The 15,497-nt window shown below is 43.7% G+C and overlaps 1 protein-coding gene across 9 annotated transcripts in view; it reads left to right on the top strand.

Annotated features, from left to right (window-relative positions):
* The first annotated feature begins 947 nt into the window (after positions 1-947).
* Positions 948-15,497, top strand: part of RBM39 (RNA binding motif protein 39) — a 31,585-nt gene continuing 17,035 nt past the window's right edge. For 2 of the 9 annotated variants that reach the window (XM_054846077.1, XM_054846076.1), the window contains exons 1-4: positions 955-1,252; positions 4,615-4,677; positions 6,501-6,550; positions 9,986-10,180. In XM_054846077.1, coding sequence (XP_054702052.1) covers positions 4,627-4,677; positions 6,501-6,550; positions 9,986-10,180 — 296 coding nt within the window. In that variant the 5' untranslated portion in view covers positions 955-1,252; positions 4,615-4,626. The other 7 variants (XM_054846075.1, XM_054846073.1, XM_054846069.1 and 4 more) reach the window with 7 other exon arrangements.

The following is a 15,497-nucleotide window of genomic DNA, read 5'->3' as shown; positions in this document are numbered from 1 at the left end:
TTCTCTTCACGGGTGGAGAAGGCAATGGGCTTTCCTCCTCTGGCGTGGGCTCCCCGTCGTGATTCTCAGCGGGTGCTGCCACCCAAGATGTCTTGCTTACGCTGGAAGTGCTAGCGCAAGGGTCAGCTGGGACATAACGAAACACATTAGTTTGCTTTTACAGCAAGCGTAAAGTTATTGGATGTAACAGATGTGGGTAGACACTTGGACACAGATGTTAAGTGGCCCGTCTACACAGGGTGCACTTGCTATTCCAGTCAGTGCACGGTGCAATAGGCACTTCAAGAGCTGAGAGACGATAAACTCACTCATGGTTACGCGGTGCTCCAGAAGGGGAGGAAATAACCCTCCCCACAGCACGCACCCCCGCCCGGCACAGGGCAGCGGGGTGCTCCGGGGCAGCTGCCGGGGCGTGCGGCAGGACCAAACGGGGCGGCGGAGGAGTTGCCACCGGTTTGCTGGAAGGCGAGAGGCCAGGACAGGGGTCGGTGCCGGGGCTGAAGGATCCGGCACACGCCGTTCCCGAGCCAGAAAGGGCCGGAGGCCCGGGCCCGCGCAGGGCTCCCGGGCACAAGGCGCAGCCGCTGCCCTCTCCGGCCGCGGGATGGCGCCCGGCGGTACCGCACAGCCCCGGCGGTACCGCACAGCCCCGCGGGCCACCCGCGGCTTCGGGCCCGGTGAAGGCCCCGGCAGAGAACGGGGGGGGGGGGCCTGTGTGTGTGGTGTTCGCCCCCACCCGTCACCTTTGACCTTTCCGCCGCGCCCCAAGCGGGCGCGCGAGCTCTCACGAGAGCGTGGAAGCGCGTGACAACCCCGCCTGCCTGGCCGAGTCTCGCGAGCGTTTGAGCCGCCGCTTCCGGGCGTGATGTCTCGCGAGAGGCGGCGGGCGCTGGCGCGCGAGGCCTTGTCTGGCCCCGGCGTCTCGCGAGAGCCCCTGCTCCGGGCACTGGGCGCCCCCGTGCCGTGCGCCGAGCCGCCAGCAGCGAGACGCGGCGGGCGCCATTTCGGGGAGCAGCCGCCGGGGCCGAGTCCGGGTCCGGGGACCGCCTGCCCACGGTCGCGCTGCCCCTCAGCCGCCTGCCGCCCCGGGGCTGGCCGAGCGGCGCCATCCATCTGAGGTTTCGCTGCCCGCAGAGGGCTCCTGAGCCCTCGGGCCCATCCCCCACCGTCAGCGCAGCCGGAGCCGGGAGCCGCCGCTGCCGCCGCCGGATCTCGGGCGCCCGAACGAGGACAGCAGCCGCCCGCGGCGCAGGTAACTGCCGCCTGGAGGAAGAGGGGGCCGGACCCCGCCGCTGGGCGAGCCGCGGCCTGCCCCGCGGAGCTCGGTGGTCCGGGCCTGCTGGCGGCCCGGGAGGCCCGCGCCCCTCCCGCCGCCATGGCTGCCTCTTTCCGGCTGGGCGGCCCGGGCCCTCGCCCTCGGCGGCCGCCGCTGGCCTCCCCGCCGGTGTCCGCCCTGCGCTTTTCCGGGGCCGGGGCGCCCGGCGGGCTGCCCCCGAGGCCGCGGCCCGGCATTGGAGTGTTTGGTTGTTCCTACGGCCACGTAGCGGGCGGATCCGGCAGCTCTCGCCGCGGCGTTGTCCCTCCCCGAGTCCCCCCACGATGGCGCTGTGCGGAGTGACCGGCCCTGCCCGGCGCGGGGCTCCGGCCGTGCCGCAGCTATCGCGGCCGGAGCTGCCAGGGCCTGGGCGGAGCGGCGGGGAGCGGCCCCGGGGCTGTTTACGTTGGGAGACGGGGCGGGGATGGGCGGGGGGGGGGTGGGGGAGCGCCGGACCGCCGCGGGCGGGCGGCTCTCGGGGCTCGGCGGGGCGGCCGGGACGCGCAGGGGCCCAAGGCCTCGGGGGGTGCGGGTGAGGTGCGGTGCTCGGAGCCCGTCGGTTCTAGTGCAGCGCTGTGTTTGGGAGCCCGAGCTCGTCACGTTCCGGTCGCGCAGGGAGCGTGTGGAGGAACGCGGGTGGGAGCAGAGCTGCGTGTGCTGCTGGGAGCCGAGCTTCCCTCCCTAAACTTTGCTGATGCTTTTCCAGGAGGCTCCTTGCAAAGCAAGAGCGGAATTGTCATTTCTTGAAGTTTCCACAGCAAGCAATTTCAAGGAGAGGACCTTTTTAAACTCACTTTGTGGAATATAACACGGCAGAAAGAGATGGAATCTGCCTTAAAAATATTGGCTAGATCAGTAGCAGTAAATTTCATGTCCCTTTAGGTTTTCTGTAGGCCCAGAGAGTTTCAAGTGTAGGTCATTTCTTGTTTGTTTTGATGTCTTGGGTTGGGTTTTTTTTGGTGGTTGTTTTTGTTTGTTCTGTTTTTCTCTACAGAGCTGTCAGGCATATGGAGCTTTATTGAGCAAGCTGAAAGGCTTTTATGGAAATTACTTCGAGCTTCTTCAGTGTTTAATGAAGGATACTTGAAAATCTGTCATGGTTTTACTCATTTGAAATTAATAAGGAGTCTTATTTGGGATTATTTTTTTTAAGAAGTATAACTAGCGTTATTACGTGCATTGCATGAATTACGAAGCTGATAGGTCTGTGTCATGTGAACAGAAGGTATTATGATAAAAACATGCTATTATACCAATGAAAGTGTTTTGTACAGAGTACAAAGGGCATGCATTGCATGGGGTGAGACCAAAGGTCCGTGTAAGTCAGGATCTTGTCTGTGGTGGTGGCCAGCAGTAAGTGCCTAAGAACGAACAGAAACATAGGGCACTCGCACAGTGATACTTCTCTGTGTGTTCTTAGTCATCAGCTAGTTGTGGATCATGGTCACAAGGCATGTCTTTGTTTAATGAAAAGCTTTTTCTGTAAACTTTGGCACTTTTTTGTTTTGGGTTTTTTTGAACACTGCATGTGTGTCTTTCCTTTGTTAGCATCCACAGTGCTCTGTGACAGTGAATTCCATGGCTTAATGCTTTTTGAATAAGGACCTTTGTTCTGAACCCACCGGATGATAGTTCACTCACTCGTTATTTGGGTGAATGCAGTAATAGTCGTTCCCTGTTCACGTTTCCATGCCGCTCGTGATTTGGTAGTCCCTATTATCCCCCATCCCTCCCTTTGGCCACCCCTCTTCGGGGTGAAGACTCCCACCCCAGGTATAGCTGGATATATACATTAGCTGAATATATATGTTAGCTGAATTACACTTAGGACAATGCAGTTGTGGGTGGGGGGTCTCAGCAGCAGGAATTTTCTTGTGGAATGCTGGGTTTGGCACTTTGGTACTTTTTCATGGTCCTTAACCGTAGTAATGGTAGTTGTTCACACCAAATACTGATAGAGTAGTGGTGAATTAAGTCATATGCGTATATGTAGATAGATTACTTGAAAAGTGGAATGTAAATACTCTAGTAAAAAATAAAATTGAGCTATTACACATAAACTAAGGATGATCGTATTTGTAAGAGAGAGCACTGTAGCCTGAGAGGTAATAACTTGAAAATGAGGTTAGCATGCCTTGGTTAAGTAATTGAGTATGAACTTCCAGTGCTCTCATTCTGCTAAAGGACTGTTTTATTCTTGATTGTATTAATGGGTGATGGTCAGATGTGGGTGACTTGATTTTTACACGTGGTGCAGCTCTGGTGTAATGCTCTCAGTTATGAGTGAACAGCTTAAAGGATCTTGAAATGTTGGAGCGACTTCATTGTGCTGGCCAAGTCTCTGAGAGCACAGTTCCTTCAGCAATGCCTGGAACCAAGGTGCAAGAACTAACCTGTATGATTAAAAATCCATTTTATGGCCACATTTTCTTGGGCTGTCTGACTTGGATCTAGGGGCCTGATTGTTTTTGAGCTTAAGAAAGAAGGAGGACAGAAACTGTTTTGATAGATTTGAGGAAGCTGAGTCTCTATAATGTGGAGTCTTGAGAGGTTCTTAATAGCATACCTGCAAGGGAAAAGAAATGTCAAGCGCATTCAGAGTATAATAAACACAAAATTACATTAGGGAGTTGAAGTTGAAAAATAAGAGGAATAATTAAAAGGAAAAAAAGAGTTTGTGGTGACTAGTGTTACATGGTGTGGTGGATCTTTTTTATCTGAAACCTGAATTTCCAGACTGGATGGATCTTGTGTGTGCTTTAGTAGCTCTTAATGCTGGAATCGTAACTGTTTCTTCTGTGGCCCCGGTTATACGGGAGGCTACATTTCTTAGGACCATAGTGTTCACTTTAAGTCTTCAGATTAATAACTGTGATGGTAGTAAACACTAGGGAGCTGTGAACAGGCTCACCTGAATGTTTGTCCTGTCTTCTTTACATGTGTGTCTCGGGTCCTTTGGTCAAGCTGTAGTACTTCTCAAGATGGCCACCATACCTCTGTTTCTGTATCATAAATGATCTGTGCTCTTTGTTTTGAAAGAAATAGGTGGAATACCTCTGGGATTTTCACTGGCTAATGGCATTCAATAGCATTTTGTTGTTCGCAGCTATAATTGCTTTGTGTCACATTCTTTATCATCTCACTGGGCATAGCTTCATTCAGTTCTTGTCGGAAATGTCTTCGGAGATGCTGCTCTGTGAATTTGAGCCAATGCAGAGAGGGCCTCATAAGCAAAAGCCTTTGAAATATAAAGCACAAGGGTGTTTTCCATCTCAGGTGGATTTTGCTTCTTCTTTCAGGTGTCCTGAAAAATGGCTGATGATATTGATATTGAAGCAATGCTTGAAGCTCCTTACAAGAAGGTGAGAAAAACGTGCCAGTGAGGTCCTGTTTACCTTAATTTAGCATTATTCATGAAACTACTGCTGAACTGTAACTAACATCCCTGGAGCCCTCATGATTTATCTTATTGGAGATGCATTACATGTAACTTACAAGTAAATATATACTGTTAATGTAATTATATTGTGCAGTAGTTTCACTTCAGCGTGATGAATAAATGCCCATCTATCTCTCTTTGTAGACTTGCCTAACGATATCTCACCTCTACTCCCATGAATTCACCTTTGATTCCAGTGTGAACTGTCAATCATAAGGTAGTAATTGAGTGACGTATCGCTGTACCGTGGTCCCCTAGGTTTAAAAAAAACAAAACACCACCCAAAAACAAACAAACAAACAAACCCCCAAAATTCCCCAAAACCAAGAAACCAAAAACTTCTTCTAAAATTGCCAGGTCCAGTTTGGTATAGCAACAAGGTGAATACAGTGGCTTGGGAAAACAGCAGGGTTCCAAGAATAACCTTTTCACCAGTCCCATGGCAAGTAAATATTTGAACAGTCTGCTCAGTGCAAGAAGAGTGAGACTTGCTTTTAATGCAGAAGACTGGTGGCGGTTAATCTTTTAACAGGGCAGATGGAAATCAATTGCTGAGTGAACGAATTTACGGAAATTCTTGGATCCCTGAATAGAATGTTCTTAGCAAGTAAAAGACAGTATCACAGTCTGCGGTGTCATTCTAAAATAAGCTCTTGTGTTCTTCTGTCCTAGTTGTTTAATAAGGAAATGTCAATTATTATGCAAAATTTTTATCGATTAGTGTAGTGATGTGTTTTACCTAAACCAGCAGCAAATGAATACTGTCTTTTTTTTTTTTTTTTTTCACCAAATGGTGGTGAAGTGTTAACATTATGCATGCTTTAGTACTGGTTTTTCAAGAAATGTATATTAAGTCGCTTAGGAATTGTACTTTCGATGTAACTGATGTGATTAAACTGTAAAGCAAGTATATAAATTATATAGCAGCTATTGTTAGTCTATTCTGCAGTGTTTATTACAACCATGTCATGAATTTTGGATGAGCATTTGTAAGTTTTAAGAGGTATATTTAGTTTATGTAATATTTAGCAGTTACGTTAAAATCTTGAAGAGAAATTTGTAAATTGTTATGTTAAAATTCTTGTGTCCTGGTTTAACATGGATATTTTCCATGTAAACAGGTATGGAAATAGGGAATGTTTAGGCTGGACTGGTGGATTATTGCTGACTTTCTTGGGAGTCGACGTTACTAAAGCAGTGTGAATCCCTGTTTGCTTCAGGGCGAGATGTGTGACAGAGGTGACATCAAGCTCTTACAACCCTTCAACGAAAATGAGCGAAGATCTCGGGAATGGCATCGGTCACAGGAAATCCATAGTGGCTGGCTGCTAGCGTAGCCACTGGGGCTTAGGCAGAGATAGAGCCTTGGTACTGATCAGAGGGGCACACAAACACAAACCTGAAACTTCCTCTTACATTTGATAGAAATAACATTTAACCACTTGAGTGCTGAATTCTACAGGATAACTTGCTCTCTAAACCATGTAAGGAAGTATCTACAATTTAATATACACTTTTAAATGATGTAAGTCTTGTATTTTGTAGTTGTATGACTTAAATTTAAGCTGCAAAGTGGTTAAACATGCCTACCTAAATTTTCTAAAGCTTTCCACATTCAACTGTAAACAAGTAATTTAGTATTAAAATTTTTGTTTTGTATTTTCTTATTCCTATTCCCATTACCCTTTGACCACTTGAAATGTTTCCGCTTCGTCCTCACGATGTTCTTCTATCAACCCTGCTTAGGATGAGAACAAATTGAGCAGTGCCAATGGCCACGAAGAACGCAGCAAGAAGTAAGTATTTTCTCAATTCTCTACATTTGGGGAAAGGTGGCTGATTTTTGTAAATTCACAAATGCATGTCAGTTGTGTTTAGGGAAATAAAATGTAAAAGCTTGATATTTGCAATTGCTGCAACTGCAGCAATTACGAATTTTTTCTGTTTACAAATGTAGTTATGCCCTCGTCACTGATGTCATCAGAGTCGTGGAAATGTTTAATGTTAGCAACAGATAAAAATACAGTCTTGGTAGGTTCAGCATATTTAATTTCTCTTTGTTGCTTTAGCAATGCGATGTATTTCTGCATTTTAAAAATGTATTTGGTGTACAGTTTTATGTGATTTGGAACAGTTCAAAGCATTTAAAGATAGCAGTGCTTTCGTGAAAAGGTTTAGTGTGTTAGATCCCTTCCCTCTATTTCCCCCTCTCATTGAAAATTTATACGTTTTTTCTTTCTAATCTAAACTTTATAAAATTATACTACAACCTTTTCAAAGAACCAGAGTACAAGCCCACTTTCCCCAGGAACCATAATTCAAGGGTCTGCACATCTGCTGATGACCCAAACAGTCTGGAATCAAATCAGAAATTTCAAGAAAAAACCTTGTATAAGAGTCTCTTAAATGCCTCAAATAAACAGAAAGTTCTAAGTCTGTAAAATAAAGTCCTTACCTTACAAGCATCATTTGGTGATGAGACAGTTGATGTAGGAAGAATAATTATGAATTTGATAGTTGAGTAAATAGTAACCAGTCCATTTTTGTAATATACAGCTAACTTAAGAAGTCAGCATGTGTGCTGTTGTCATCTTCTGAAATCATACAGATGAAATGCTGAAGGGATCCAAAGAACATTTCTTCCCAGGTGTATAAAGATTTGGGAAATGAGAAGTCCAATTCCAACAACAGACTTATGTTGGAATCCAATAATCTGAAATTGGTTATACTTTATATCTGTGTTCTAAACAATATTGTGAACATTGTTCTCATGCTAAATATTGAGACCAGTAAAACCCCATCAAAATCAGCTGTTCCCAGTATTTTTAAATTCTGAATTATTATTGCTTTAAAATATATAAAACTCTGCTTTTGTTTGGCTGGCTATTCTCAAAGTATAAACTGGGATCTGAAAGAAAAGGAGTGACTTTCAAATTTTAGAATTGGTTCTGACCTTGGTTTATGGTAGAATGAAGAGAATACTAGAAGGTATTTCAGTTCATTTCCTCAGTTGCTGTAACCTTTCTGAGACTAAAGCAATGACATTTGTTATCTTCCTGCCCATGGTCCCATCTGCGGGTTGGACCTGTATGCTCTGAGTTTGTATTTCTAATTTGGAAAACCAGTAAAGTAAGTTTAGAAAAAAAATTACATTATTGGGAAACAGAAGAAAGTCAAGGTGTTTTGCTGCTGTTAGTCTTGCGATGTTATTTGTTCTGTGGAGTTTTGCCTCTTTTCCTGCTTTCCTGATTGTACCCTTGTGTCTGTTCAGGAGTGTTGCTCCTGTGGTATCTCCGCATTTCAGTTTGAGTTAGCAATTGCTAGAAGGTTAGTTATTTGTACTGCAGTTCTTTGATAGCATGAAGCTTTTTGTCCCAGTGTTTTGATTTGATAGAGCTACTATTCCCCTAAATCTTTAAAGAATGAATGACACCACTGTGTATGTGACTTGTGACGGTGCACTCGGTTGCTGAAGACTAAGGTGTATATAGGCTTTACAAGAATTCTTGCTTATCAGTTCAGTTGTTTGGAGTGTCAGTATCTAGAGGACATTCTTTATCTACTTGAGTTGGACAATTCTGAAAGAAGATTCAAACTGTCAGGAAAACCATAATCCACAGGAAACACCAACAACTAAAAAAATAACATTAGATTTGGCGTGCAGCTTTCGATAATTGTCAAATCACACTGAATTTCTGGTTTAGAAATTGGAAGGATTAAGAATCTGCAATTTTACTAGATGTCTGTACTATATATCCAGTTTAATCATCGTTGGAAGGCAGAGCATGGATCTTGACTGTTAGGAGTCTTTGCATGCAAAGAGGTTCAGCTCGCAGTTGCCAGTGAGTAGTTGCTGTCTTCACTGAAGACTGGCTGCAGTTATTGGTTACTGGTACTGGCCAGTTTGAGCTACAGGTAGTATTTTTCAGGGCTATTACGATAGTGAGTTTGCGAGGGTTTTAACTTGGCGAGCTATTGGATCCTAGGAGAGAAAGACTATGTGTGCCTAACTGGCAAGCTGCCTTAACGTAGGAAGTGTGGTTAAGTGATGTTGCAGATAGTTCTGGATTTCTGGGTGGTGTCGTCTTATCAGAGATTGTGAGGCTTCTGAATATCAGGTTCTGATGCAGCAGCTTCTATGTCCGTAGAAAAATATTAAAGAAACTGATGGGGCATTGTAGATAAATAATCAATTAAAAATGAAACATTCCAGTTTAAAAAAAAAATGCAAAATGTTTCTCTTGACAGAGAAACACTAAGATAGTTTTAATGGGTCTTCCTAGGTGGGGATTGGAGATCAAAAGCTGCTAGCAATGATTAGACTCAGTAGGATGTGGTAGCTGAAAGACTTTTACTTTAGTAATTGGACCTAACTAGAAGTCTTAGTTCATACATGACTATAGAAGGTCACAGAGACGAACCCTTTTAAAAGGGAGGGGGGAGGTGATGTACAAAGCTTTAAAGTGAGTGACCACTGTGAAGAAAAGATACTGTATGTAATCAGAAGGTCTAAAAGGAGGAGAGGAAAAATTCAATAGCGAAGGATGTTTTGAATTTCAAAAATTTAGGAGCAAAGTTGGTTATTCCCATTTAGTTTGAGGTAAATTACTATCTTAAGTAATTGCTTGAGCATCTGTTTAATGTGTGTTTTATGTATATGTACTTACATATTTTAAAAACTAGGAGACTAAGTTTTTATGGTCCAAGAGGAGATGGGGGGGGATTTTCTCAAAAAAGTAGCAAGTAGGAAGCAAAACTCTTAGGCAGTGTTTTAAGACTGATGGCAGGGAGTATGAAGAGAAAACAACTTTCCTTTCCCTCAGACTTGCCTCTTCCTTTACTTTGCTGTAAAAATATAATTTATTCTTAGCATCTTGATGGTGTATTTAAATTATGTTTGAAAGAGTCATGAAGTACTGCATTTAGTATGTACTAGATCTAATGCAGGAAATATTTTCTCAGTCCTTTTACTCTTCCTGGAAGCATTCTTTAGTGATTAGAAAATTTTTAAAAAGTGCTTTGGAGCACTTTATGTTGCTCGTGATAAATTTTCAAAGTTTGCTGTCATGCTAAACCAGCAATTTAACAAAAGAAATGTATACATACCAACAGCCAGAAACTTTTTCCTATCAGTGTCTGTGACATCAGGTTAGAGGAACTGTGGAATGTGAGGTAAATAACATTGTGTAAATAATAGTATGTGTAACCAAAGTTGTGTCTGTCTTTCTCAGGAGAAAAAAGAGCAAGAGCCGAAGTCGAAGCCATGACAGGAAGAGGAGCAGAAGTAAGGAACGCAAGCGGAGCCGAGATCGGGAAAGGAAAAAGAGCAGAAGCCGGGAAAGGAAACGGAGCAGAAGCAAAGAACGCAGGCGCAGCCGTTCTAGAAGTAGAGATCGCAGATTCAGAGGCCGCTATAGAAGTCCCTAGTAGGTTATTTATGTGGAGTTGTATGTGTGCTGCTTCAGTGTATGATGTGGAAGCTTAAAGTTTCACTCTCTGTTTTCTAAATTGGTCACTAATCATCTCAAAAAAAAGGTGAGAGGTTAAGGTTGAAGAGTGTCAGTAAATATGGAGTGAAAAAGAGGAGGACAGTAACATATCCAGTTCCTCCTGCTAGTTTTAATTCTTATCTGAATGCAGAAAGATGCAAAAGCAAGTGAAAGAATGTGTACAACTGACTGGAAAGCAAACTTTATTGCAAAATTAAAATAATGAGCAAGTTTTCTACATGTCCTATCTTCAGTGTATGAACCTGACAGTTTAACTGTCAAAAAATGAACAGTATAAGTTTGGTTACAGGCTCATAAAAACCTTTTGCTTGTATTACTAAAGGCTTTTACTGGGTTGCTGCTCTTAAATACTTATCACATGAACACTTCATGTGTTTATGCATCCAAACTGGAAGCGTCTTGTCTTAGTAATGCCTGTGCATTGCATATTTGCCCTGCTTTTTCTCAAACTTGTTTAGAGGCTGTGGAAGAATTCTTCGTTTCCTCTCAGATCTTTGGCTTGGTAGAACTTCTGCTATAGGTAGTTCCTGACCATTGTAAATCACTTTTCAAAAAACGTTTTTTCATCAGCTTCTATTCTATGTTTCTGCTGCTTTGTGTTCCTGCCCTCCCCTTTGCTCCCCATCACCTCTTTTTGCCTTCAAAGAAGCAGAAAACCAGTGAGAACTAGGTTGTATGCTTGGCTTTCATTGATTACCTGAGGCTGCTGTTGGTGTCTGCTTTTGTCTGGGTCTCATCTCAATTGTTGTCAAATCTCAGAATGCAGGATCATGTCAGAAGCAGGCATTTGAAAAGGATGTTGGTGGGTTTTTTTTTATTTGGCATGTAATGTCATCCACAATGGAGAAGTCTCTCTTAGGATGTTTGAGAAGGCAGTGTTTACCTTTTGATAAATTGCCGACTTGTACAGTTTTCTGCACATAAATGTTTTTCTAGGTGGCTGGGTCCCACTCCAGGGAACGCATTCCTTTTGGTACTCTTGGAATGCAAACAAATTACCTGAGGTCTCAGGGTCTCATTTTGCACTAAGTCACCTGCGTGTTGGCATTTTCATAATGAAAACATACTGCAACTCCTGGCTCTGCTAAGGTGCAGTGGCATCCTGTGCTTCCATCAGTCCTGTGTACTCAGGGATCATAGAGCATATCAGCCTTGCTTTTACTTTGTCTGGAACATCAGGCCCGTCGGAGCCTCCGTAAAGCTGCTCTGGGCTTCAGCTCTGAAGATTTCAGCTCCGCACAGTTGCCATGCTTTCTACAGCTCTTTGGCACCTGCAGGATTACAGTAGCTATTTGGGTTGTGCCAGTGCCACCGCTGTGGCTCCAGACTGCCTCATAAACAGAGGAACCTTGATCAAGATCTTCAGCCTTCCCTGTGTGGAGCCTGCCAGTCGTCTCATCTCCGATGTGGTGCTGTGTGGAGAGGATGTCCTTCATCTGTCCCTGCTGCATTGGAGAGTTTTGTTCTTTGTTTTTTTCCTGTCGTCACTGGGTGAAAAGGTTCTTCACCTGGAGAAATTTGGGAGCTTCAGTGTTCGCAGTCTTCCAAAATAATTTCCTCAAGTAGAGGTTTAAAGTATAGACATTACTACAATAATCCACACCTTTGTAAATGACTCAGGATACATTGTGCCAGGAAGGTAAATGATTACGAGGTATGTTTTTCATTGTTCTGATACTCATCCATAGCTGTTCTGGGCAATTTCTCTAGTATTGAGAGACAGCAAACAAAAAGGAAAGATAATCTAGTATCCCCTGAGGATATGAGGTTCTGCTTATTGGTTTGGCAGTGTTGTGTCCTCGGCTTCAGTTGCGGAATTGTTGCTTTCATTTAACCAAGTAGAATTTTAGTATTTAAAATAGTTAGTGGAAGACTGGTATGGGGCAACTACATGCATCCCAGAGGCATTAGTAGTGACTGTTGCGTAGCCAGCAGTTGGCTGTCGTTCACTTGTAGGTCATGGATGATGCTGTTGAAGTGATACATATGCTAACAGTTCCAGAATCCTAGTTTTGGCTCAGAAGGCATGAGAGAGAAGGACTTCAGAAGATATGAGGGAGAAGAACTTTTCCACTTACTGTTCAGGACTCTCCAGTGCAGACACTAACCTTTAAAAGCTGTGTGACAGGTGCTGACTTTCAGGGAGACACAACTTCTGGAGATGAAGCCTCCTGCATCACCAGCCTCCTTTGGATCTACCAAAAATGGTGCTTCCATATGAAGAAATGGTCTCTGTAGCAGTGCCATCAGCTCAGCATTTCGAAAGTAGCTACCAGAATGCTCTCGTTGGGTAGAGAATTTGAATCTGGAATCTCACTTTGTGGGGCTGTTCAGGCAGTTCTGAGTTGGTGTTACTGCAGGCAGTGTTGTAGCTGACTGCGACATCTAGTTCAAAATGCTTTGTGACTGTATTTTTCTTATTACTTTTTTTTTTTACTCTTCCTCCTCCTTGTGATCTTTCTCATTTGCTTTATAAAGACCCCTTTTCAAGCTGATATCTCTAAACTGAGAATTTTTTGCTGCCAGGGTGATGTGGAAGCGTCTCTGCAGTAGTGAGACCAGAAAGTCTAGTATAGGTAATTCTGAAGGAAAAGGAGAAGTGTGCCACAGAGAACCTGAGGACTTTGAATTTATCATCTTTAAGCATGAGATAGTGATTAAATGTTTTAACTTTTTAAAATTGGGTGACAGGCTTGCAGTGCTTAGTGTTCACAGTTGTTTTTTTAATGTTGTTCTTGTGTCTCTTGCCCCTTTAAGTGTTTTACAGTTACATTATTAGGTCTCTTAGGAGAAAGACTTGACCAAGTATTCTTGCTTAGACATGTGTCTGACAAATCCCAGCTACTGCTAACCTACAGTAGAAGCCATTTAGACTGTTCTGGAACCAAGAAAATTGGGCAAAGCTGCTGGGAAAAACAGGGTTATTAAATGAGGACTGAAAGTTCATTGTGATTCTCCTGGACTTTGTTAGCCAAAGCTTGCCTTGTCTGAGACTCTTCGGTTGGCATCTTGGATATGACTGAGCAGGTGAAAGCTGGTATTTTACTGGCTGTCTTCTGACCTGACTCTAGTTGTTGGGCCATGTGGCATCACATAGGTTTAGGAGAACGTGTGCATAGCTGGCTTTGGCTATACGCAGGACTTGGTGTGTTTGGCTTATGAAGAAGGTAACCCCTAGATACAAAGATAAATTGCTTGTGACTTGATGCTCCCATACACAATAGCAGGAACTGGGCAACAGTTGCAAAGAGTTCTTAGGCAGTAGGAGGAAAGAATAAATTCCTGACATCTACAGCTTTACAGGCAAGTTTCCTTGGAAAAACCCAAAGAAATGCATCCTGCAGAACAGTGTTGAAAAACGGTCTTCAGAAGGTAACATGAGCCATCATGTTGGCCCAGGCACTTTTCGGCTCAGTCTGTTCCAGTGGTCTGTTACAGCTTCAGTTTGCTGGGGTGTTTTAATGTTTCTTCCATGTGGTTGTGTAAATAAGATATTTTGTACTTGTCAAGAGTGAAAATGGAAAAGAGATTTTTGTAGTTATGTTGTTTTGGTGTGTGTTTTGGTTTTGGGGTTTTTTTTTTTCCTTTGGAAGTTGTGCATATGTTTGAAAGCTGTAAGTGTGTATCTTCTCAGTTTTTTTCATTAGGTTTAGACAAACACTTAAAACATTTCTTTCACTGGTTCCTTAAAAACTCATGGTCTTGATTATTGGTCATCATTTAGTTGATCTGCACGTTAATATTGTGGAGTCACTGTAATGGGTTTGTCTTTGTGCATTTGGATTGAGATTGAGAACACCATGTTCTACATCGGGAAGTGTGAAGATGCAAGGTAATCCCATCTCTGATAAGAAGCCAGCTTCTGGAATTAGTACCAGTGTTTCCAGATGCAGCTTTTGGCACTATGTGTCATAGACATTGGAGAACCTGAATGGACACTCTCAGCAGTCATTTGTCTGACCTTGAGTAGGAAGTGAGTAATTTATCCTAGGGAAAAAAAGTCTGGTTTTGATCAATAGTGATCTCATTTTGACATGTGCCTGGCTTTTATGTATTTTCTCTTAATAAGTAGTTTCTAAATGGTGTTTCTTCTTCTTTTTCCAGTGTTATACAGGGCCATATTTCCCTTGCTTTAACCTGGCCAGCATGGTTTTGGATCTTGGCCCACTACTTCCACCTGTGTCATGACATGTTTAAAAATGGGCATCCTCCTCCTTGTTGTGGATGCTGAGTTTAACTATAAGCATTACTGCTCCGCCCTGTAGCAAGATAATGTTTATCAGACAAATTGGTTGGCTAAATGGATTTAGTGGAAGACTACTTAATGGCTACCATGTCGTTCAGGGTGTTTTCACACCAATTTATAGCCACAGCAGAGAGAATCAGTTCTGTGCAGATGGAAAGACAAACCTTCTAGCAGTCATTCTGCGCAGCAGTGGATATGCAGGAAGAACGTTAACAGGTGGTGTTCTTTGCCCTGTCTCTACAAGGAGATCAAGTTCAGGGAGAACGTGATAGGATGAATCTTGCTATTCGTGTCACGGTCTGTTACCCTGGGCCACAATAACTAGGAAGAGGACTGTCCTTAACATGGAAGTGATGGGCAGATTGCCATTTGTTCTTACAGCCCCTGTGAAGCCTGGAGAGCTAAAATTAGATTCAGCCAAGAGATTGGATTCCTTCTGTGGTGACATGTCTAAATAAGGTTAAGTGCTGGCTTAACTGGTTCTGTGTTTTGATGTCCATTAAGAACTTTACTTAAAGGAAGCTGCGTTTACATATTTGTAGCACTTCAGTGGCTAGAGCTGAGACAACATTAGTGAACGTGTCCCTTGTAGATGTCTGCAGGGAGCTACTTTTGGTTTCCACTTGCATCTTAAATTTCATGAAACTTTCAGTTTGAAAATGTTACACTTGAACACATAGTCCTGCCAACACCACTTTGCTCAAAACTCTGAGGCTGAGCTCCAGGCCATTAAGGTACTGCTTTCCAGTCATCAGTGGGTAGAATATGCATGTGGAGTAAAGATGATTACAACAGTAACTGTAGCTCAGAATATTTTGCACAAATAAATGTGCCATGTCTGGCTGGCTCATGCTTTAGTTCTTCCTTGGAGTCCTGCATGTTCTGGGATTTTTGCGATGCAGGTGAAACTGAGCAGGAAGCATATTCTGTGCCTTATGGTTTGGAGTATTTGCGCGTAGCTGATGCGTGCTGTGGGTGCTGCTAATG

Source organism: Grus americana, chromosome 17 (assembly GCF_028858705.1).
Source record: "Grus americana isolate bGruAme1 chromosome 17, bGruAme1.mat, whole genome shotgun sequence".
Lineage (NCBI taxonomy): Eukaryota > Metazoa > Chordata > Aves > Gruiformes > Gruidae > Grus > Grus americana.
This window is presented reverse-complemented; position numbering and strand designations above follow the sequence as displayed.